The sequence below is a fragment of the Ruditapes philippinarum genome, unplaced genomic scaffold (genome assembly GCF_026571515.1).
Source record: "Ruditapes philippinarum isolate M1 unplaced genomic scaffold, ASM2657151v2 ctg7170_1_1_1_1, whole genome shotgun sequence".
Lineage (NCBI taxonomy): Eukaryota > Metazoa > Mollusca > Bivalvia > Venerida > Veneridae > Ruditapes > Ruditapes philippinarum.
The window spans coordinates 161,528-180,892 of NW_026860540.1; the positions used below are offsets into that span (position 1 = coordinate 161,528).

A 19,365-nucleotide genomic window follows, 5' to 3' on the forward strand; every position below is an offset into this window, starting at 1 on the left:
AGCTGAGCCAAATTTGATTACAATTTTAAGAACTATCAAGCATACGTGTAATTATGTTTAAATAATGGATTTATGGCACTTTAGATGTTTAACAACTGAAGGAAGATAGCGCCGAACGTGCAGTAATATGTCAGGAAGGTGGCAAAATGTAAACAAAATATTATTTTGACCCCCACACAAAATACTGATTCACTATAATTGTACCAATTGTATCAATTACCATTTTTTTTGAGAAATAAAATGAAAGCATTTCTGAGGCATAATGGGCCTTTAAAGAAATTTGAAGTAGCGTGATCAAATCTGGTAACTATAGTAATACGAGTAGCCTGATCTTTATAAAACCCGGTTAAACTGTATTATGTAAAATATTTCGTGATTAAGTGAAGTCCTGTGAGGATTTTTTTTTGTTAAAACAAGTTTATGATTGTAACAACTGTCCATGTAAATTGTTAAAAAGTTTCTGAGAGTTGACAGGGTGGAACAACAGGGTGTGGTGGAGGGTGCAAGATCTAGCAACTAAGTGTTTGTGATTGAATTTTGCAACGTAAATTTTGTGTAATTCTATTTAGATATCTGAACTGTTTCGAAAATATCTAAAATTTATTCACAGAAATATTACCAGAGCTAGGTCTATATATTATGTTTATGATACTATTATTTTAAAACAAATCATAGGCTATTACATAAATTAAAACCCTGGGATTATCCGTCAGTCCTTGACCAACTTTTACTTCGATCGTCCGAGTAACTAGCGATTAAATTACATTTATATTAATTGACTGTTTTAAAGCCACCGATCGATGAGTCATCTAATTCTGAGATTGTTTCTCGCCTTTAGTTTATTTTCTAAGGATCCTCACAAAGTATTATTCAAGTATGATTATTATATTAATATAACAAATTAAGTCATTGGGTCAGATTTTTACTTTTTTTTATTTTCATTTAAGTATTTAGTAATAATTTAGTATTATCATTTTCTGTGAGGCCAGCTGAAAAGAATTAAGGACGTTTACAGTGTTTAAATGTAAAGAAAATTATTTATCTGCATTGTAAAATTTCTAAACATTTGGGGCACTGTCGATATTTTGTCAATATCCAATACTAAACAAATGAATCCGTTTAAATTGATCAACACGGAGAGCACACGGTAATCGTTAAAACTCTCAAAGGCTTATTCAAATTATTTAAATACGTATTCAAACAATTCGTCATAAACTATATAACTTTCAGCAATCTAAATCGATGTCTGTTGCAAGAAAATCTATTTAGCAAAACATAATTGAAACGTTTTGTATACATTATATTTTAGTTTTTTTCTTTTTGAATAAATAGCATTCACGAATGCGAATTATTGATACATATTAAAAATGTTATATTGTATTGGGTCATATTTATTATTACCGTCTGCAGCCTCTGAAAAATGGAGCGCCTCCCAATTTGGACTGAAAAAGAGCGTTTATACACAATTAAACTAATCAATTATTGCTTCGGCATTTTAAAGGGACAGCGATGACCAACAGAGAGAAGGATTCCTTTTTGCAGTCCATGAGTGATAAATTCAGGTAAGTTATTTTATTTATTCATTTTTTTATCTATATATCTATATAAGTCGGAAGCGAGAGGATCTCTACAGTAGATAACATTTGAGTTGCATTTTTTTACAATTCCCTTTATCGGAAAACTTGACCAATGAAAAAAATACTTCAAATCCTCGATTTTATAACTAAATAGATCTATTAATTTGAACTAATAATAATTACAAATTGTCAGCAATAAATACTGAAAAAAAAGGTTTAAGTCATTTTTCTCTATAAATCTAATCAGAAGCCTTTTAAATATCAGGAAAACATTGTCAATGGAGGAATTTAGGCATGCGACAAGAGTTTATACCAATTAGAGTGTGTATTTTTAATGGGTTTACACATTCTTACAGCAAGATAAATTTTTATGAAATACAATATGAATATACTATAACCTTTAAACATTCTTTTTCCATATATGCATGGCTTATACTGAATGTGGAAATTCAAATGTCTCGCAGTTTCACACACATGACTGCTATGTGTTCAATGAATAAAATTTGTTACTATCGTGGGGTGCCCTAAATTCGTCCCTGTTCTATAGTCAACACCTTTACTGTGAATGTCATATAGTCACCAGATAGAAAAGGACATCAAAGTTATTGAAAATACTAGGTCTTATGGTTATGAATTATGACCCATTCCATAGGAAAGAGCAGTCCTTTTTGTTTGTAATTACAAACTTATGCACCCTGACAGTTTATTTTCAAAAATAATAAAAAAAAGTTGTGAACTTTCAAATTAAACAGTTAATTTTTGTTGACAACTGATAGGGGTATCCTTAGGCAGTGTTTTTCTTTCCTTATATAACATGCACAATAACCATAGATCCCCTTTCAAAACCTCATTTTATTATGTCGCCTTGAAAAGGCGAAAAAATATAGGGGTATACTTGTCGGCGGGGTCGATGTCGGCGTCGGTGTCGTTGTCGACGGCGGTGTCCCCTTATGCTTGTCCGGAGCATAACACAGTCACTATATGTCGGATTGACTCCAAACTTAATATGAATGCTTCTTTTAATGACCCGAATTGTACTGCGTAAGAATCGTTACACAGCACGTCTTAATTTTTCGCGTTATTGCCCTTTGTTAAATCTTATACCTTATTTTTGTCCAGGCCATTTCCTTTAAACTATAAAAGCTACGGACTTGAAACTTCATAGCATGATAGGTCTTATTAAGAAAAAGTGCAGTGCACAAAAACTGGTACTCTGCACCTCTTAATTTTTTAGTTATTCCCCTTTTATATTTTTCAAATTTCATTTTTGTCCGGGCCATTACTCCTAAACTATTAAAGCTATGGACTTGAAACTTCATAGGATGATATGTTTTATTGAGATAAAGTGCAGTGCCTAAAAACGTGTACCGTGTACTCCACAATTTTTGAGTTATTGCCCTTTGTTGATTTTCTTACTTTATTTTTTCCCCGGCTTTTTCACCTAAACTATAAAAGCTATGGACTTGAAACTTCATAATGTGATAGATCTCATTGAGAAGTACAGTGCAAAAGAACCGGTACTCTGTACCTCATGATTTTATAGTTATTGCCCTTTGTTAGTTATAGTACTTTATTTTGTCCGGGCCAATTCTCCTACGCTTTAAAAGCTATTGACTTGAAACTTCATAGGATGACAGATCTCATTGCGAAGAAGTGCAGTGCAGGATAATTTGTACTCTGCACTTCATGATTTTGAGCTATTCCGTTTGTTAATTTTCTTTCTTAATAGGCTTGTCCAGAGCATAACTTGGTCACTATAAGTTTGATTGATCCAAACCTGGTGTGTAAGCTTTTTTCATATACCTGACAGGGACTTTGGATTCTTTCATGTGAGGAAGCTATCCAGCTAGCTTACGGAACGTCGGTGGTTCTACTCAGGTGCCCGTCCGTGCCTGAAATAATGCACGGAAGGGCACCTGAGGTCTTCCTCCACCAGTAAAGCTGGAACGTCGCGATATGACCTATACTGTGTCGATGTGACGTAAAACCCAATACAAACAAACAAACAAAATCTGAAGTGCAGTGCTTAAGAATCCATCACAGAGTCCTCCATTTGATCTGTCAGTTTAAAACGTTCCCTGCTATTTTTATTTTTTGATAATATAACAGTTTTATTAACCCTGGTGTAACATTGTTACAATCAGTTTAAATGCCACTGAAGTTAAAGGTACATAAACATTGTACGAGTAGTGTTTATAAATAACCTATATTTAAGAAGAAAATGCATAAGTGACAGTTATACTGTGCACAAGGCGACACATCTGACTCGCGGGGTTCTAGTATAGTTGTTCATATCTTTTACTTGTTTATGGTACATTCATATGGGATACTGATGGGAAAACATACACATGTATGATTGTACTGAATCAACGGGCTGATTTTAGGCTTACAAGTACCTTTAGACAACTTTTAATAAATTACTATATCTAAGAATAAGTTGAACAAAGGCACTTCTTAATAGTTTCAAAATACCAGTAGGCAAAGTCAAAGTAACAAACGTTTATATATAAGTATGAACGTTAGAAACTATAGACAGATTTACAGTGTTACCAAATAAAAACAATCATCTTTCAGTATGTAATACAGAGGAATTGGGATCTAACTATACAGTACATGTAGCGATAGTACATGTGGAATCAACGTTCATAAATTTATCAATGCAAAACTCCGATGATTTTACCTTGTTTTGGGCAAATTATCATCTGTTTTTCTGGTCGTATGCAGGCTTGAAATCCATTTTGTAAGACAGAAAGATACGAGTATAATATTTTGACGTTACGCGGAAAAGTGGTGGTAAACGCCCTATCACCATGATTAAGCGCGAAAAGATTATTTGTGGTTACTTCATTCCAACATCCAAAATCTCCCCTGACCTGTAACATTTGGAGTTCACAGTGAGGATCGAACTCACCACGAAAATATTCCCAAAGAATAAAACAACTGATTTTGCTAATACTATATACATAACAATTCTACAGTTTACAATGTATTAAATATTTCAGAATGCTTCCTGATCCTGATCATTCCACGTACATGTCTCTATGTCTGTCTGAAATTCTATACGACATTGGTGTGAATGAAGATATGGTGACGAGAACGAGACGAGCTTGGCTTCTGAGAGAATCACTGACAACTGTTAGTCACAGATCAAGAGGAATACCAGAATCAGATTATATATTTGGCAGTCTCACCGAGGGGGCTACAACAACGTGGTTACGCTCAGATAATGATTTTTTGATGTTCAATGACAATGACGAAGTATTTTCTGACCTGAAGTATTGTAGGCAAGGGCAGCTTGTAATGGAAGATGATTCTACACCGCCAGGATATTGCTATATTCGTGAAGTCTTAGGCGACAATCCCGGCAAATCCCAGGCATCACTTCTTCCGCATTGGATTTCTTTACCAGATTCCTGGAAATCCGACGACGGCGAGGATTATGAATTACACGGACCTGCTTTACGTTGCCAGGGACATACCACATACAATGCTCAAGACTATGTTACTGCTGACTTTTGCAAAACTTGGCCAAACAGGGCAAAGCAGTGGATATTAGAAGAAGGTGTTGGTCACTGGTCAACAAAAGACATTAAGTCGTTTGCAGAACAGAGTGGTTGTTTTCTTGTTCCGGTTGGTAGTAAAGGAAGTAAAATGGAAAAATATGAATACAGAATATCTACATGTTTAGCTGAAAGAGCTCTAATGTTAAGTTTGAATATCACACAACTAAGATGCTATATTCTTTTGAAAATTATTATAAAATCATTTTTTAAAGCTGTGGTACAAGATGTCATCTCAAGCTATATATGTAAAACTGTCCTTTTTCACTGTATAAAACATACGCCTTCAGTCTTATGGAAAGAGTCGAAATTGTTGAACTGTTTAACGCTATGTTTATCGTCCTTGCAATATTGTGTTCTTATTGGCCATTGTCCACATTTCATCATACATGATAACAATTTATTGTTCGGACGAATATCACCTCAGTTAAGAACAATATTTATAGAAATTACAGGGTTGATATCAATGTCATGCGGATATGCACTTACAGCAATTTTGTGTGAAAACCTGGGAGTAAGGTTAAAGAAAAAATTAAACAAAACAAAACTACCGCTTCAAGTAGAAAGGGGAAGGATCAAACGTATCGGAACTCTTCTGCAAAACACTGGCAAGGTTATTCACAATTTTTATGAATTGATCTTATATGACGCAAACTATAAAGATGACGAAGCATTACCGTTTTTATATTTATGCGTATCCCAATTGGTGAATATTCACAAGATGGGTAGTCGATTAGAACGTTTAGCATGTAAATGTCTCGCAAAGGAACTAAGTTCTACAATAGGATCACTTTTGGCCTCCTCTAATATAAGGTCTTCTGTGTCAATTTCGAAAGCTTCATTAAGTTGGTTTGATGCAAGTCTTGATTCAAACATTTCATCTAACAGATTAAAACTGGCGTCCGTTTTCTACACTGCTGGTGAAATAAATAAAGCGCTTTCAATAATCAAAGACGTTGAAAATCGTTATGATATTAATACAGTGGAACCAGTTTGCCGTTGTACTACACAATCAAGTCATCCAGCAAGAGAGGGATTTGACAAAGCCGCCGAACATTATAATGAAAATGGTATGAAATATGCTGTTGCGTATTGTGTAAATTTCTTGCGCTGTGAAAGAACGTGTATGCCCAGAGAGTTGCACTTAGAAGTGCACAGGACGACAGCAGCGGAACAAAATTTGCGACATTTGAAAAACCAATGGTTAGATCTTGCATTTGTTGATTCTCTCACATTTCTTTTATTTCTAAAATACAAGATTTTTAGTTGTTTAGGAAAAGAAGCAGAGCAGAGTAAAGCTTTAGATGCTCTTATCAAAGCTATCCGTTTTGAGCCAAATTTAGGTCACAGAGAAACTGGATTGAATTTAGTGGGACAAATTATGGTAGAAAAAGGGAAATTACATAAAGCATTGCTTTTCTTTCTAGCGTCACATATTATCAAGCCCAGAATTAACGCTGCAAAGATCCATATATGCACTGTCATTTCAAAACTTGTGAAATTGAATACAACTCCTGTTTACTAGTGATGTTTTGAATAAGTATAAAAAAGTATATGTTTGTAATGCTATGTTATATTTCAAGTTAGCAAAAGATGTAAATTCTTTATAATATCGATGGACACAATAAGGAAATATTCTGTTTTTTTTAATACAATATGCTGCTGACTTGTTAATTGACCTATAGAAGATTGACAATATTATTGCAATTACCACTGCCGTCCGTGAACCAACGTTTACATGGCCGAAAAAAGGGCGGATGTTTTATTGTTTCGGTTGTCTGAAAAGGAAGCAAAATAATAATATACAAATACAGAATATCGGCATGAGTTGTTATGATGCATTTTTTAAAAACATTTCACCTATTCCGAGAGAGAAGGTGTCATTTCAAGCTATACTTGTAATACTGTCCTTTTTTACTGCATAAAACATATTCCTGCCATCTAAGGGAAATAATCTTTATTATTGACCCGTTTAACACAGGCTTTCTAGTCCTTACATTACAATCCTCTAAGATACCAGTAAGTCTTTTCAGGATTTTCATGTATCTACCCTTTTTCAAGTTAGATGTTCATGAGCATGTTTAAGGACCATTACATTATCTAAGTTACTGTGTTTAAAATCATCTAGTATGTTAGTGTCGATAAAACTTTAAACCCTACGAACTTTACGGAAAAAAATGCAGTGCGCAATTTTATTATATTTATTAAAATTGTTACTGTCTCCTTGTACTGTATTGAACAAAATAATTTTAAAAGACTGTTTTGTACGTTTATTCTTAATATAAAAGTTCATCTCAAATTTCAAAAACATGTTTTGTACGTTTTTATTCTGAATATGAAATCTCACCTCAAATTTTAAATAGCTTTTGAACATATAAATGCTCATCTCATATTTCATCTAAGTTGTATTGATATATTTGTCTAGTTTTTTTCAGGGTGCCGAAGATTAAATCAGTAACTGGAAGAATACAATATTATTTAACAAACTGTCCTTTATATTGAAATTATATAAAACGGAATATAATCAATAAAACCTAAAAATAAGGTTTAAATTATAGATCTATGCAAACTTATTCATACGAATTGAAACGATCTTTTGATGTCATCAGCCTAAATAGCTATCTGTGAACCGTTCGAATAAGAAATCGTTCATGTTAAACATGTTGAATTATCGTAAATGATATTACATGTTTTTTGTTTTGTGTGAATAGCGGGATCGAAATGATTATACATTATTGCGCTATATCAATGTGTTATTTATAGAGACATATTTTTATGATATTCTTGTTTGTACTTTTTTAACAGATTATTAATTAAGATAAGATATAAAAGATATAAAAGTAAAATTCAATAGGTGAAGGAAACGTTCGCTAGATACAACGCATCACAAAATACGGAACAATTAAACCACTTAAAAGTACACACTTTAGATATACTAGCAATATAACAATTTCCTCAGATTTAACATGAATGATTTTATATCAATATTGTTATATGTATTGATTCTTATCACAAATAAGTTGATACCAAATAGTTAAAAAAATTGCTTGTAATTTCTAAATAGGTTTTAAAACGACTTAAGCCTAATTTTTTAAAAAAAAAGCGGCGTAAGGTCCCCAAGTAAAAGAAGATTATGAATTAAACTTTGCACTAACGTATCAGGACAGCATATTATTCAATATACATTGTAATGTTGTTTTTTTGGCTTTTGTGTAGCAAATCTTTTGTAATCTGTAATCTGTAAAAATGTTTTGTTTTTTTTCTAATCAGTCAAATATGCATTTAATGTTTTAGAATTTCACTTGCTGATGACCTATGCTTGAACATGTCTCTTTGTATGTCGGTGGTTCTTAGGGACATCGGTGTTAACGAGAATATGGTGATTAGGAAAAAGCGGGCGTCGTTCTTGACCGAATCATTGACGACTTTATGTTTAAGATCTTTCGAGGATACAAAACAGAATATATATTTGATAGCTTTACGGAGGGATCTACAATAACGTGTTTAAACTCTGATATAGATAAATTGGATTTCTACGATTTGTTTAAAGTAAAGGATTGTCAACAAGGAAATAAAAGGTACTGTGTAAATACCGAAGACGATTAGACAACCCTAGGCTGTTGTCTTCTCCGTCGTTATGGCAGTTCCAATTTTGTATTGAGTAGAAATTTCATACCGAGAGCAAATGACGCTAAGGTATATGAATTACATGGACCTGCCATTCATGTTAAGGGAAAGAATTCATATAACGATCAAGGCTATACATTGCTTTGTTATGCTTAAATTGGCCAAGAGCTGCCAGGAAATGGCTAAATGATGATGGTGTTGGAATACGGCCAATAAAGGACATTTAAACGTTTGCACAACAGGAAATTTAAACGTTTGCACAACAGAATGCCAGTTGGTAGTAAAGAATGTAAAATGGAAAATTACGATCACAGAATATCTATATCATTAGTGGAAAGAGCTCTAATGTTAAGCTTGAATATCACACAATTATGATACTTTATTCGTATGAAACTTATCATAAAAATATTCATCAATGTTGACGGAGAAAATGTCATCTCAAGCTATATATGCAGGACTGTCCTTTTTCATTGTATAAAACATACGCCTTCAGTCTTATGGAAAGAATCAAAATTGTTGAACTGTTTAACGCTATGTTTGTCGTCCTTTCAATATTGTGTCCTTACTGACAATTGTCCACATTTTATTGTACATTATAACAATTTATTGTTCAGGCGGATAACAACCAAATTCAAAACAAATGCTATTAAGAAAATAAATAAAATAGTGTTTTTAGGCGGGCTTGAACTACTGACACTTGTTCAAAACTTAAAGTTGAATTCAGATTCACAGCCAAAGACTAGTTATCTTACTGGATTTCTCTTCCGAGATACTGGAAAGGATGTTCATGATTGTTATCAGGGTATCATATTTAGGGCAATGAATAAGGATGTTCAAAAATCATTATGTTATATATATTCTTTATTTATATTTTTTCATATTTCCTTATTTTTTTTAATTATATGCAGCATAAGTTGGTGAATTATTCCTTTATTATAGCATACAATCGGCTATTTTCCTTCTTTTGCCCATGTTATAACGGGACCAAAATCATGTGTTAACATAGTCACGCGCTCTTGTTATAGCCCGGTTTTACCTATGCGCAACTTGTTATAGCCCGGTTTTACCTATGCGCAATACATACAGGGCCCAGTAAACACACAAAGACTGACGATTTTGTCTGTTTGCCAAAGGTTCATACGCTCTTGTTATATTGAAATTATTGATTCGAGGGCCTCAATCGCATAACGGCGATGTTATGTTGTTTATATTGATAAATGCTCTGTATATTTCTTTGAGAGAATAATGATTAGTGTCTGATATTTTTATAAACTTCTGTTTTAAAAAAAACGATTCTGATCATACTGATGCCACTGATCTTTTTTCTACCGTGAATCTGAAATCATTCTAGAAATTTCTGAGAGAGAGAGAGAGAGAGAGAGAGAGGGGGGGAGAGATAAACTGTCTTTTCTGTCATAACTTGCAGAGTAAAGCATTAGTTACACCTCTAAAAGTCTACAACCATGGTTTGAAATGAAATAGCATACAATCAAATTATTAATGTATGAATCGCTCTTATTTCAATCATTCTTTTGTGACCTTGAATTCATTGAAATGGAAAATTATATATGGAGAAGGACAGAATTCCTCAAGATTCAAGATTCTCTGATTCTTCATCGTTTTTCTCTACTTACAACAGGCGATATCCTATATTAAACTTATTTTTTAAGACAGTTAAAAAGACCCCATTTGGATAATATTTAACAACCGATCAGAGTTTAATTACTTTTTACTATTTTCAGAGTTGAAATAATGGCAGGATTAATGTTCAACGTTGAAACACGTATTCGGGCTATAAATGCGTACTTGTGCGTCTGCAGATATGAATGCACAGAAAATATGCATTGATAAACAGGATTAACTACGATAAGAATCCGATTTTCACTTATATTTAAGTGAATCCATTAGAGACGGTCTTCGATATAAAAAACCAAAAGTTTATTTAAAATAATTTACAAACTTATTCAATCAAACCGTAATATTGCAATTTAAGTATGTGTTTCTTTAAAGAAAATCGATAGCTAGCAAAGTATTTCTACATTAACAGCGCACTTGAATAGTTTATACATTTTGCGTATATATAATAAATATGTGTTTGTATTCGTTGAATATGTATTTTATTTGACGATCAAGATCATTGTATTGATTTAAACGGATTATTGTTTAAGATTAAGGTAAGAGAATTTTGGAGGTAATTTCAATGAAATCTGTAATAAATCATCATTGCTTAGTACTATTTTATACATATTTTAAACATAATTAAACAGTTAAATAATTGCGAAATGTATTTAGTAAGTCGGTGCTTAAGGGCGTGTACGGTATTTTTCAAGTATCACACAACCATGCAGAGACTCGAGACTCAAACAAACCGAGTCTGCAACTTTTTGAACTTACGTGTTGAACAAGTTTTCCATTTTGTTATTTTGACTCTGAGTTCAAACTGATTTGCTTGCTAATTAAAAAATATGTGAAAGAAATTTGCTTGGTATATAAGTAACATATAGTAATGTATAGCCAGTAATCGTCTGTTTTGTTTACATATATATATTTAAGGATGGCTCGTGATCCTGATCATTTCACGTATATGTCTCTATGTCTGTCTGAAATTCTATACGATATTGGTGTGAATGAAGATATGGTAACGAGAACGAGACGGGCTTGGCTTCTGAGAGAATCACTGACAACTGTAAGTCACAGATCAAGAGCGATGCAAAAAACAGATTATATATTTGGCAGTCTTACCGAGGGGGCTACAACAACGGGGTTACGCTCAGATAATGATTTTTTGATATTCGGTGACAATGACGAAGTTTTTTTCTGATATAAAGAAATGCAAGCCATGGCAGCTTAATTATGTGATAACAGAGGCTGAGTCTACACCCCCTGGGTATTGCTATCTGGGTTTAGTCTTTGGTAACAATCCAAATCAAAATCTAAAAGAAGTCCTTATTCCGCATGTAACATCAATACCTGCATTCTGGAAATCAAATGACGGCGAAGAGTACGAGTTACACGGACCTGCCTTCCATTCTAAGGGACAGACCACATACAATGACCAAGACTATGTTTCTGCATACTTTTGCAAAACCTGGCCAAAAAGCGCAAGGAAATGGCTATCAGAAGAAGGTGTTGGTCACTGGCCAACAAAAGAACTAAAATCATTTGCAGAACAGAGTGGTTGTTTTCTTGTCCCGGTTGGTAGTAAAGGAAGTAAAATGGAAAAATATGAATACAGAATATCTACATGTTTAGCAGAAAGAGCTTTAATGTTAAGTTTGAATATTACACAATTAAGATGCTATATTCTTTTGAAAATGATCATGAAATCATTCATCAATGCTTTGGTAGAAGATGCCATCTCAAGCTATATATGTAAGACTGTTCTCTTTCACTGTATAAAATATACACCTTCAAACTCATGGCAAAACTCTAAATTGTTGGACTGTTTAACGCTATGTTTGTCATCATTACAATATTGTGTTCTTATTGGCAATTGTCCACATTTTATCATACATGATAACAATATATTATTAGGACGAATAACATCTCCGTTTAGAGAACAATTTATAGAAATAATAGGATATTTGGTACTGTCATGCGGATATGCACTTGGTAATGTTCCACATGAATTGGTTGGGGTAAGGTTACATATAAAAATGAATGTAAAGTACCTACCGCTCCTAAAAGAAATTTCAATCAACAGACGTATTGGGATTCTTCTGAGAGACACAGGGAAGTGGGTTCAAGATTTTTATCTATTGAGTTTGTTTGACATTAAATATAAGAATAAAGTCGTTGCATTATCGTTTTTATATTCTTGCGTATATGCGTTGGTGAATATTTACAATTTAGGTAGCCGAATAGAACGTTTAGCATGTAAATTACTTGCAGCAGAGCTTAGTTCTACAATAGGTTCACTTTTGGCCATCCCTGACATAATGTCTTCTTTGCCTATTTCGAAAGCGTCATTAGAGTGGTTTGATGCCAGCCTGGATTCAAACGTTTCCTCTAACAGATTAAAACTGGCCTCAGTTTTCTACACTACTGGTGAAATACATAAAGCTTTCTCAATAATCAAAGACGTTGAAAATCGTTACGATATTGATACAGTGGAACCAGTTTGCCGTTGTATTGAACAACCAAGCTATCTAGCAAGAGAAGGATTTGTCAAAGCCGCTGAACTTTATAATGAAAATGGTTTGAAATATGTTGTTGCGTATTGTGTAAATTTCTTGCGCTGTGAAAGTAGATGTATGCCCAGAGAGTTGCATTTAGAAATGTACAGGACGACAACAGCCGAACAAAACTTGCGGCATTCAAAAAACCAATGGCTAGATCTTGCATTTGTTGATTCTCTCACATTCCTTTTATTTCTAAAATACAAGATTTTTGGTTATTTAGGAAAAAAAGCAGAGCAGAGTAAAGCGTTAGATGATCTTATCAAAGTCATCCGTTTTGAGCCAAATTTAGGTCACAGAGAAACTGGATTGAATTTAGTGGGACAAATTATGGTAGAAAAGGGAAAGTTATTTAAAGCACTTCTTTTCTTTCAAGCGTCATATAGACTGCAAAGGGAATTAAACGCAGCAAAGATTCATTTATGCATTGTAATAGCAAAATTGTTGGGACAAAAAAAAGCCAATGAAGACGTGTAACATTATAGTCCTTCCAATATGTTTTGTGGCTGGAATGTAAACTTGGCTTATTGATTAAAATGTCGCTCGAACCTACAGCGGTGAGATGCAAGCAGTTTGAGGTCCACGATCGAAACACATTGCCACGGATGCACCTCTCACAACAACCGTGTTATTATAACTGTATTTAAAGATCCTGTATGTTTTGTGATTGATATTGTTACTGTGTGTATACCACACTTGCAAAAAATTATATATGTATATAATTATGCAAATAAAACAAATTTTCAAAGATCGAAGAATATGTAAAATGAGTACTGCAAATATTTGTGCACATTATATTTAATCAATAAAATACATGTATTCATGTCTTATTGGAAAATTTGACTAAAAATGTACAGAAAATAAATTTCTAATTACCTCCCTTTATTTACATGAAATGTTAAATTGGGTAATATCTTTATAAATAATGCTTATTGGAACTTACAGTATTGACAAATCTTAATTTGAGCATCATATTTATGAAATAAAACCATGAAAAAGTTGTGTTACAGGATCTTTAATGAATTTCGGATGTAGCGTTGGTAGAAGTAGTGAAATAAAATAGAGAAAGATAATCTAGAAATGTCTGTTTTAGGTAAAAAATATTCTTCTTTTGAATCTTTTACAGCCGCTTGTTTTACCCTACCAATTTCGTGTCCTTCCGGACTGTGGAGGCTGCGTTCCACGAATGCTATACCTCTCTTGTCCATCTTTAGTCTCATATTTTAGCTATGCTTAAAGAAGTTTTCACACAGTTCAGACATCTACAAGTGTATATATATTATCTTAATGTTAATAGTTGAGTACTGTTGTTTTTTAACCATTTCACACATTTATGTTGTATATGAATAATATTATATCTTCATTCTCCATCATATTTTCTGTTTTCTTTCGACGACAAACAAAAAATGTTTTTATTATATTGCTAAAATAGATACAAAAATGACGTTTTAGCATAAGTATAACAATAATTGATATTTAAGCATGCATAGTAACATATTAATAAGCATTTTATAACATTTAGCATACATATGGCATTTAATTGACATTTTTGTAGCATACTGACATTTAAGTATACATGTAGTGTAGACATTTTTGATTTACACTTCAGCATACATACGGATATTTTATTACACATTTTGACATTCATTAATCAGGCCTCGATATTAGCGTTGGTCCGAGACCACCTGATTTTGACAAGGACCACCTAATTTTACAAGCCACTGGTCCGTCAGGCCACTTGAATTTTCTGGATGGTGTGAGGCTCAAGTAGGAGCATGATGATTTGGTCAAATAACATAAGAGCCGCGTCATGACAAAACCAACATCATGGGTTTGCGACCATCATTTATTCAGACCAGCCTGCGCATCCGCGCAGTCTGATCAGGATCCATGCTGTTCACTATCAGTTGCTATAGGGTATGTAAGCGAACAGCATGGATCCTGATCAGACTGCGCGGATGCGCAGACTGGTCTGGATCCATGCTGGTCGCAAACCCATTATGTTGGTTTTGTCGTGACATGGCTCATATATGTGGTGTTTCAAAATATTTGTCCGATGTACATTTATATGGTTCATTAATCTCGTCAGTTAAAGAAGTTCTAAATCATCAATAACTTTCATTTAAACTCGCTTACATTTTGTTTATGCAAGTTGAAAGAGTAAAGAATTTGTTATAATATTTTAAGTAGAAAATGCATTCAAATGATGCTTGTACTGCATTTTCTTCAAATATGATATTCAGATACTTGTATAATGGCAGCAAACGAAAGGAAATGGAGAAAAAAGTTATTCTTGGCTACTTATCTTATTTCAACAATGAGTGATCAATTTCTTCCACAATTAAAATTACTTTAAAAGGTTAATAAAAAGCTCCATGTCATAAATAAATATCAACAATCAACAGGGAGGTAAACATTCTGTAAAATTATAAATCTGTGGAAAAAAACAAGCTCAACTACAGTTCTATATACATGTTAGTTTTACTTTATTATCCTTTAGATATTTCCTTGTTTTCAATGATAATAATAAGATAATTTAACAGTTTTATTAAAAATGTTCATTTATAAAAGATAATTGTTATGATTATAAGAGTTAAGGGAGAAGTCACTTCAATATAAAATTTTACAGAAATGCGTGCCCTGTTGTGTATTTTTAAATGAGATAAAAATCAAAAACTTTACAAAAAGAATACCTGATTACTGACTTGCTCTACTCAATTTCTGATTAGATGAAAACATATATCTAAAAATATGTTTTCTTAAGTTGCTATTGTAAGCTAAATCTGCAGTGTTTTTTTTTATGAAAAGAGTAAAAAAATCAAAAACAATAAAATAATAATAATTGACCACCTGACTTCCGGAAGGACAACCTAAATTTCAAATCTAGTGGTCTGGCTTACCACCTGCTAAAAAAGTTAATGTCGAGGCCTTTCTGACATTTTAGCATACATATTGACATTAAATTGACATTTTAGTTTACAGATTGACATTTTAGTACACATTTCGACATTTTAAAAACATATTGACAATTTAGAATACATATTCACATTTAAAGACTACTACATATTTTGACATTTTAATATACAATTTTATATATGAGCAAGCATATTGGCATTTTAGTATACATTTAGACAATATAGCAAACATATTGACATTTTAGAATACATATTTTCGACATGATTTGGGACTCTTTTTCTGGTCTAGGAGTCCTAGTACTCCCATTCTTAAAATTTAAGTGAGAACCCTACTATTGACATTTTAATATACATTTTGACATTTTAGCTAGCATATTGACATTTGAGTATACATTCTGACATTTAATATACATTTTGGCACACATATTGGCATTTAAGTATACATTTATACATTGCAGTATACATATTGACATTCAAGTATACATTTTTACATTTTAGATATATTTTGATTATCTATAATTATGATAATATATATAATTTGATTATCGATTATCTTACATTTTAGATTTATGTATACATTGCATTTTTTTTTATATATTTACATTTTAGTATACAATTAATATATGTTTTTCTTCACAACAATGCATGCTCTTTGTGATATAGAAATGGAAAATAATATCCAATTATTTTTTAAATAATTTAAACAGGATGTTTAATCAATTCAAAGTGAACATCTCAATACATGAATGTTAAAATGTTGGAAAAACAGGTCTTACGAGGTCTTGTAGGCCAAATGACCTTATTTTACCATGTTAGAAATACATGTAGACATCTAAAGAGAGTTAATTTAAAGTTTATCTCCGTAGCCCGTGATGTCAGTTTCATAGGTACAAAGTAAAATCTCCTCACTAATGCGAACCAATTATGCATAATGCATATCAGTACATCGTTATATATGAATACTCTGTCATATGATTTGTAAATACTCTGTCATGTGATTATATATTATTAGCAATTCTACTCTTATTTCACCCTCTGGCCACAGCTTCTTCATAACTAGGCGGAGCTTCAGTGTAGTTAGGCGGGCTAACATTAATTTGACAACTTTCATTTGCATATCCATGTAGTTGGTCTGAGTTTGAAACTGCAAATATTTGACTGTCAGATCTACTGTTCTGACGTCTAGATGTCCTAGATATTCGTAGAATCAAACAAGTTATCAATGTTCCACATGTCACTGGCACAATTGCAAATAAAAGGATATACATATAGACACGAGGGCGGCAGTATACTGTTACAGATGTGTCAAAAGAATTTTCAGGTGGAACATAAAATACCACACTTGTAGTTCCTGATATCGGTATGGGCACGTCGCAGTCGAAATCATGAAAGCAAACGATTGACGACCCTTGCATGTTATATGTTTTTCTGTTTAATCTGATATCTACTTGTGCTTCAGCTGGTCCTGGTTTTATAATGCTGTAATCATCGTTTGCTAACAGGAAATAGTACTGGTCTGAAGTCGAGGCTGTGATATCAAATTTCGATGCATATTTCTGAACAGAGCAATAGAAAATGTAGTGATAGCTTTCATAACAGTCATTACAGTCTGCATTTTCAATCCAAGCATCAAGATTGTCTTTGCCTTTAATGATATAGAGATCCAATCTGTCATCCGGGCATACAGTTAACACAACTGAAGACCCTTCCAGGAGGTAAAATCCCCAATATTCATAGCTGTTTCTCGAAATCGAGGCACTGATACTTTTTTCATATTTCACAGATGAAGTTTGGTTAATCCTAGGTTTGGATGTGAACTTGTAAGTCATTATTTGGGAAGATGAATCAATCAGAACAGATTGACAAAATGTTGACGATATTTTGTCGACGCTTCTCATATCTTCCGGGGAGGCTGACAGATTAACCGAATGGTAATGTCGACCAATTAATCCTCCTGTAAGCCCAGCACCCAAAATACAATAAAACCATGTCAATATTATTCTTGTCTTTGGTTTCATTTTTGTCAGACATAGCAAGAACAAAACTAGATAGCAAAGAGCGCAGCAACATTCGACTCCCTCCCCGTCACTTCCATCTCTTCTTCTGCGCGAATGCCTGTAATGTGATGTGTGAAACGTCCCCGTGGAAAATCCTCCGCCCCCACTGAAACCTCCGCCCCCTCCGCCATGAGAAATACCTCCCGCACCGTGTGTCATATTCAATTCTAAAAATATACTTGAAAGAGTTAAAAACTAAAACAAAACTAAGTACGAATGGAATGTCTACTAAAACTCCATAGAATACTTTTACATCCAAACCACACATTTACATTCTATATATATTAGAGTCACGTGTATCTAAATGTCTATCAAAATCTAAAACAAGCATGTGCATGTGTAAGTTGTAGGTAAAAAAAGACCTTACAATACGAAATAAATCAAACATTATTTTTTACATATATAAATCATTGAATGAGATGATATTACATAAATCAAGTACCATCCGCCGGCTGTAAATCACATGTTTAAAGGGATCGATATTTCTCAAAATTTTGTGATAAGAATGAATTAATGCGAATATGTATATCAAATAACTCTGAATAAATACTTTACCTTTTAAAAAGAATGTTATTCGCAGAAGACGTTACACTTGTAACAATATCTGTTTTGAATTATTAATACATTTATTTAATCAAATGAAGATATGTCCTTTATTTATACATAATGGCCTATATCTCGGGATAATGATTCAATGTTATTTAGACATATACAAGTTACAGTCTCTGATAAACCATACACATGACAAATTATTATTAGGATAATAGATAAAACTTAATTTGATATCGTCTGATCATGTACTTGTAGTACGAAAACATTCGGAGCACCTCGCAAGTTACATACATCGAAGTTAACCGGAAAATGCCGAAAACTTGCGATTTTTTTACAACGATAGCACAATTCATTTCGCAACATGTCACTAATTCATGCTTAGATACAAAATTATACATTTTTATAACATAGAATCATGAATATTTTCAGGAAACAATATGTGAATAGTAAAACTGTTTGAATAATGTGCTGTCAAAATCTGCGCTGTTAGAGCACGCAAAATTCTACATTTTTAACATCTTTATGTAAAAATGTTGAATACTGCTAAAAGCAGCACGCCTCCAGATTTATCCTTTTTTTTTCATGAAAATTTTGAAAATGTATTTAAAAGTAAAATATTGCAAAGTGAACAAAGAAAGTAATTAACATATTGCAAACGGCACTTCCAATCCACGTATATTACCAAAAGGGGTCGAAATATGCAAAAAAATAGCCCGTACTCGTTAGTAACAAAATTTTAAAATATTGATTAAAATATTTTTTAAAACATTATTTAAATGAATAAGATCAAATGTCATTACATTAAATTCTTTGATTTTTAAAAATTTTGGTACAAACAAGGGGTTTTAAATTTTTGTTTTTTTGAAATATTTTTTTCATTCTGGAGGGCCCAATTTTTA

At 32.7% G+C, this 19,365-nt stretch overlaps 3 protein-coding genes across 3 annotated transcripts; 2 read left to right on the forward strand and 1 right to left on the reverse strand.

Moving 5' to 3' along the window:
- The first annotated feature begins 1,509 nt into the window (after positions 1-1,509).
- On the forward strand, positions 1,510-6,662 carry LOC132760525 (uncharacterized). Its single transcript, XM_060752512.1, has 2 exons — positions 1,510-1,562; positions 4,580-6,662. The coding sequence occupies exons 1-2, from the start codon at positions 1,510-1,512 to the stop codon at positions 6,660-6,662; spliced, it is 2,136 nt and encodes a 711-aa protein (XP_060608495.1).
- A 4,129-nt stretch (positions 6,663-10,791) lies between these two features.
- Positions 10,792-14,828, forward strand: LOC132760522 (uncharacterized). The gene is made up of 2 exons (XM_060752509.1): positions 10,792-10,938; positions 11,318-14,828. The coding sequence occupies exon 2, from the start codon at positions 11,566-11,568 to the stop codon at positions 13,417-13,419; it is 1,854 nt and encodes a 617-aa protein (XP_060608492.1). The 5' UTR covers positions 10,792-10,938; positions 11,318-11,565; the 3' UTR covers positions 13,420-14,828.
- A 576-nt stretch (positions 14,829-15,404) lies between these two features.
- Positions 15,405-18,664, reverse strand: LOC132760523 (uncharacterized). The gene is made up of 2 exons (XM_060752510.1): positions 18,470-18,664; positions 15,405-18,081 (listed from the first exon to the last, which is right to left on the reverse strand). The coding sequence occupies exon 2, from the start codon at positions 18,071-18,073 to the stop codon at positions 16,886-16,888; it is 1,188 nt and encodes a 395-aa protein (XP_060608493.1). The 5' UTR covers positions 18,074-18,081; positions 18,470-18,664; the 3' UTR covers positions 15,405-16,885.
- Between the last annotated feature and the right edge of the window lie 701 nt (positions 18,665-19,365).